The sequence below is a fragment of the Triticum aestivum genome, chromosome 3B, assembly GCF_018294505.1.
Source record: "Triticum aestivum cultivar Chinese Spring chromosome 3B, IWGSC CS RefSeq v2.1, whole genome shotgun sequence".
NCBI lineage: Eukaryota > Viridiplantae > Streptophyta > Magnoliopsida > Poales > Poaceae > Triticum > Triticum aestivum.
The window spans coordinates 195,203,703-195,210,107 of NC_057801.1; the positions used below are offsets into that span (position 1 = coordinate 195,203,703).

The window sequence follows — 6,405 nt, forward strand, 5'->3', positions numbered from 1 at the left end:
TCAAGATTCAGATCTTTCTTTGGCAAGTCATCTGGCGTAACTTTTAGCTAGCGATCAAATCCTTAAGAGAAATGGACATGCATCTGCTGCATGTTCTCTTCTCTTTGAGGCCACACTGAAAACACTGAGCACATCCTTTTTAACTTCATTTTTACTATGCTAGGCCGGTGTTGTGCTCGATCGTGGTTGAAGTACCCTAGAACCCATCAACTATGGACGATCTTATCAACATTATTGGGAATTACTCGGGCCAATTTTCTAGGGTATTCTGGATTGTCTTTGGTGCTCTTGGGTGGGCTTATAGATTACTCGTCACAAATTTATGATTGAAAACCTCTTTCCTAACCGCCCTGATGATGTTTTGGTTAAAATGGCTGCTTTCATCTAGTTGTGGTGCCTTCTCGCTACAGATGTCGACGCTGATGTTGTTGTCCTAATGGTTACCAAGATCCGCGCCTCCGGTATTGCTCTATCTACCCCAAGCCCCCTTGTGGTGAATTGGGTCTAAGTTTCTGTTGTCTTGCCTGGCTTGCATGTCCCTGGCCTTGGTCCTCTGGATCTGTGCATCTGTAATGGCTTGTTTGCGGGTACCTTCTTTCTTTTGGAACCTCTGCTGCTACTTGTTCTGAACCTGTCTTGTTGGCTTTATTTATAAAGTCAGGCGGCTGCCTTCTCTCTAAAACAACAGTGGTGGCGGATGCATCACATGTAGCAGACGGGATCGCGAAAAAGTGGTGGCAACAACACATGAGTGACTTTGTTGGTGTTGCTACTCGAGCCCCTGGTCTCGAGATCTGGAGCGAAAGCCTACGTCAGACCCGAGTGGTTATATCTGGCAATGCCGATATTATTTTTACGTTGTGCCTTATTGAAGACATTGCTCGTATATACTCGGATCGGTTCTCCAAGGTGAAAACCTAGATTTTGGCCTTGTGGTTTGATCCGGCGATGGCGACACTTCAATGTCGCCCCCTTCATGAAGGCATTGTTGTTGAAGAACCTTGCCGTCCATGCGGTGTCATGAGATGGTTGGTGGGATATTGTCATTACTCTAGTTTGTCGATGCTTTTCCTCGTCTACGCATGACTTGGCCTTGTATGTCTTTCCTAGTTGCCGACGTGTTTTCGTGTGTAGTATGCAGAGGTTGGACGTGTGCTCATTGTATCTTCTTGATACTTCGTTTGAGTCTATAAAATTCACTCTTTGTAAAAAAAAACAGGCCAGTAATTCGTTCGTTCCACCGTATGTCATATCTGGAATGCTGGATGATCGCTCAGTGATACGAAAATATGTTTCCGCGTCACTCCATAACGGAAATCTTGCATGATTTGCTCAGTGCTTCAGTGTCAGTGATTCCATAACCGAAAGCTTACATACATGCCAAAACATTCGTCGGCTTTATTATCCTTGCATAAACAAGAAAAATGTTATGCCTTGATTAATAATTCGTCACGTGACCCACTTTATACGCACGGCTCGTAGTGCACGTAGCGTACTGGCAGCTCACACTAGCCATTTCAAACCTTCCTTCGCTCCCGGCTCCATCTCCCACGCCTATATATAACGCCGATGGCTCGGCACCAGTGTTCCCCTGCTTCAACAACCAACCAGTCCGGCGTCAAGTGAGCACTGACTGAGCTACCCATGGATCATGGTGGCGGAGGTGGCGGTGGCGGCAGGAGTAGCAGCCGCCTCAGGGACCGGCTCGCCCGGATGTTCCGTCCGGGCTCGCTGCTCCGCTCGACCTGCAACAACAACACCGCATCGACCTCCTCTTCCTCCTCGTGCTCCGCCGCGGTGGGCGCGGCAGCCGACGGGGTGACTGCGTCCAAGCCGCCCCCGAGCTCCGCCTGCTCCTCCAGCCGCGCGCTCTTGGCCGCCGACTCCGCCATCTCCCGCGACAGGGACTCGTTCCTCACCTCTTCTCGCCGCGACTACGCCACTGTCGTCGGCCGCACCGAGTCCTTCTCCAACGCACTCGACCGCGTGCACCGCCGTGCCGGCGCCGCGGTGCAATCTCTGCCACCTCCGGCTCGCTTCTCTATGCACGCGTCGCCTCTGATGGAGAGCAAGAAAAAGAGCCCTCTCCACGGTCATGGGCACCACCGCCACCGCCTCGGTGGCCGGGTCAAGGGCGACAGGAGCAAGAAGCTGCTCTCCAACAACCCCTATGGCTTCAGCACCTCGGACACTGACGGCGACGACGTTTTCAGCAGCGACGCTGACGAGCGCGACCGCAGCGACGCCAAGAAGGGGGACGCGGAGGCCTTCTTCTCCTCCTCCAGAAGCTTCTCCTTCTCCTCCGACTCCTCCGAGTTCTACAGCAAGAAGAAGAAACTAAAGAAGAAGTCACCTGCGGCAGTGGCGCCGAAGCCGCCGCCGCCGCCGAGAGCGAGGGCGAGGGGGCAGAGGCGCAAGAATCGCGTGGCGAGCAGCTGCGACACGTGCGGCGTGAAGGAAGGGTTCCGGCCGGTGGTGTCGGCGGCGGAGGAGCAGGTGCGCAGGGGGTTCGCGGTGGTGCAGCGGTCGCGGGACCCCTACGCCGACTTCCGGGCGTCGATGGTGGATATGGTCGTGAGCCGGCAGATGTTCGGCGCGGCGGAGCTGGAGCGGCTGCTGCGGTCGTACCTCTCGCTCAACGCGCCGCGCCACCACCCGGTCATCCTCCAGGCCTTCTCGGACATCTGGGTCATCCTCCACGGCGGCTAGCTAGCGATCTCACTGGCTATCCACTCACTCACTCAGTTATTAATCCAGCCTCAGGATGTTTCTTTAACTACTAGGACTATCATAAGTAATCATGCTCTGTGTTCATGATTAGCTCCAACGATGTTCATCAGTTTGATCTTAATTAGTTTTAATATTGGCTGTAACTGGCCGTGCGGTTCTGCTGTAATGTACTCCTAGAAGTAGTACTACTGTTCTTGGCTCTGACCCAGTGTGCAAAAGCTAGCTTCTGATTTGGAATCGGATTCAGATTTGGCCAGAGAGCGCCGTGGGTTTTGTTTGCTAGCTAGAGGAGCTGTACGATGTTTGATTTTGGGCGTCAATGATTTGAAAATCATGATGACACAGCAGAACTTTGGGTTTGCGCTTCCCCTGCCATGCCACCACTGCACTATTTTACCCTTTGTGTCGGCAAGTATTGTACTATCATACCCGGATGCTCGCCATGTCGATTTTAAAAATGAACAAATAATCTTTTGTTTTAGGGAAAGATGAACAAATAATCATTCATCGGTGCCTAGTAGATTAAATTTGTGTGATTCATGTGGAAGTACGTATCATGTAGACTTTGGCCCCGCTTAGATTGTCGGTTTGCTCCTAAATAACCCCGTATTCAATACAGACCTCCGGCCATCGTTTTCATTCCATACGGAACACGGCGGCCGTTAATATACACATGTAGATTAAATCCAGATGTATAAAATTACACCTGTTCCAAGCCGGGTTTAACCTTTTTGAAAGAATAAAAAATAACATGGTTAAACAATGAATAACATCTTGCAAATAATAAAAAGAACAACAATGTGTATTGACATAAGAAGTACATAATTCCTCTAAGTCTTTGACCTTGGGCCGAAAATCCATTTTTATACCCGAGCTCTCTCCTCTCGATGAGTAGTAAAATAAAATAAATACTAGATTTTTTAAATGATTTTTTATAGAAGATGTTAAGGTGCATGAGGTCCAAACCAAAATTTCAGCATGTTTGGACATTTGATAGCTCTTAGCAAAAACAAAATCGGTTCAAACGGCGTAGGAACAATAAACTTTTTCACACACATCAATTTTGTTTTTTTCTGAGGGCTACTCGGATGTCCAAACACGCCGAAAATTGGCACGGACATCATGCACTCAAACATTTCTCATGTAAAAAAACAATTTTTTTGAGTTTTTGTAGTATATATTTTGATTTTACTGTTCAAGACAGGAGCAGATGAGCTCGGGAGCCATTTAGACCCTCTCAACTTGGGCGTTTTCTTAGAAACAAAGGTTCAAAATCCCGACCTATAAATCAAAAGATACAGATAACCAGGCTATGGTTTTATTCAACAAAGGTCTCACAAAAACATACATCAAAAAATCCAAAGCCACATCTCCACACCTATGAACTCGACAATATAGGATGCCATCACAACGCTCCACCATCTAGAACCAGGAACATCACCGAGCCACCCGCATGCGTACCAGAAGCACACATCTCGTCCAGGGGACCCTAAGCCCGCACTACATGCACAAGCTTCAGAAGCCGACACCACCATCGAACAGTCAACACATCTTCAGAGTAGAGACCCGCATTATCCTCGCAAGGCCAGCCGTCGACCCTGCCACAACGCCAAATAGTGTCACCACCCTCCGCTCATCCATCAAGAGGCATCAGCCGCGAAGACTCTGTTGTGCCATGCTGCCTAGACCCGTCGTCATTGATGTGGTATACACGACCATATTCCACCTCCCGACCCCTCCAGCGGCTGCTCCGAAATGATGTCCCGGGAGGGAGAACGGCATCAAGCGTCACCATCACTCTATCCAGAAGACCCAGATCAAGGGGTTTCCATCGGAGTAGCCCGATCGAGGAGACAAGACCTACAATGACGATGCCTTCATCAGGGTAACGACGTGTACACGCTGCCACCGTCTGCCATGATCGAAGTTGGCTCAACTTTCATCGGCAGTCACGCCTCCTCTTACTCGACGCTGACAGTGGCCGATGTGTAAGATCTCCGCCTAATTAGCTACTAGCCATCATGCTGCCACACAGCAACCGCCGATAGCCACCACCTCCCCGCTGCTAGTCGCAGAAAACCTCACTCAGTAGGCCCCTTGGTTCGAAGAACGAGGAATCTGTGACCACAACACCACTATCGGTCCACCGTCGACTGTGGTCGTTGCCACCGTGAAAGCACACTTGCTCCCTTGGTGGTTTTGGTAATTCATGTCAAAATACATGTTGCTGGACTAACATTTTCATCAAGTATATTTCAGGAATAGTCCAACCTAGGCTTGTAGATGGATGGAGATGTGAACCCCTCAAGCCACTAAGGTCAAGCATTGGCTAAAGCTTCAAGACTCTACATTTTTTGTTAAGTGATCAAAGATCACATTGACTCCATAGGAAAGTCAATACTATTAAAAGGGGATGAGGTTTTGATCTTGAGTCACTTGCTCAAGTGCTTGAAGATATTGCTCCAAAACCCTAAACCACTTTCTCCATATCCAATTTGTCCAAACTCCTAAGTCCAATCTCGGTCCCACCAAAACACGCCTATCCGAAGCCACCAAGATACACCAGATAGAGCCATAAGCCAAATCCTAGAAACTCAGTTCTACCGAGATTACATTCGGTCCCACCGAAGTGCAATGACCAAGTTTCTGTAACCCATCATGTTCATTTCGGAACTACCAAGTTGGACTGATCAAAATTACCGAGATGAGGAATCTGCTTAGGTCATCACATATCGGTCTGACCGAGTGGATTCATCCGGTCTCACTGAAACGTCTAACGTTTGAATCTTTTACACTGTCCGATCCCACCAAGATTTACTTTCAGTGTCACTGAGTTATGCATAAAGTTTGCAACGGCTAGATCTTTGGCGCTGGCTATATATACGCTTCCACCACCACTCACTCTTTGGGAGATCAACCAGGACGAAACTACACTTCCCATATCCACTTCGTCAGAAAGAACCACCTACGCTTGTGTTGAGATCAAGGCATTCCACTCCAGCCATTTGATCCTTGAACTAGCCCCTCAAGTTGCTTTCCACTCCAATCCTTCTCCCACCACCATGCCAAATCTGTGGGAGTGATTGAGTCTTGAGGAGACTATCTTTTGAAGCACAAGAACAAGGAGTTCGTCATCAACAATAATATCTATTACCTTTTGGAGAGTCGTGTCTCCTAGATAGGTTAGGTGTCACTTGGGAGCATCAAATCTTGTGGATTTGAACCAAGAAGTTTGTAAGGGGAAGAAGATCGTCTACTTCGTGAAGATCAACCCGAGTGAGGCTACTCCTTCGTGGACGTAAGCCATGGTGGAATAGACAAGGTTGCTTCTTCGTGAACCCTTCGTGGGTGGACCCCCCCAAACTCGCACAACCCTTACCCTCTGTGGGTTGAAGTCTCCATCAATGTTGACATACGATAGCACTGCTACGTCTTGAGCTTGCATTGGTTTTCCTTGAAGAGGAAAGGGTGATGTAGCAAAGTAGCGTAAGTATTTCCCTCAGTTTTTGAGAACCAAGGTATCAATCCAGTAGGAGGCTCCTCAGAAGTCCCACGCACCTACACAAACAAACAAGAACCTCGCAACCAACGCAATAAAGGGGTTGTCAATCCCTTCACGGCCACTTGCGAAAGTGAGATCTGATAGAGATAATATGATAAGATAAATAGTTTTGG

The 6,405-nt window shown here is 48.7% G+C and overlaps 1 protein-coding gene across 1 annotated transcript; it reads left to right on the forward strand.

The window, feature by feature from the left end:
• The first annotated feature begins 1,575 nt into the window (after nt 1-1,575).
• LOC123065208 (uncharacterized) lies at nt 1,576-2,986 on the forward strand. Its single transcript, XM_044488556.1, has one exon. The coding sequence runs from the start codon at nt 1,645-1,647 to the stop codon at nt 2,707-2,709; it is 1,065 nt and encodes a 354-aa protein (XP_044344491.1). The 5' UTR covers nt 1,576-1,644; the 3' UTR covers nt 2,710-2,986.
• The last annotated feature ends 3,419 nt before the right edge of the window (nt 2,987-6,405 follow it).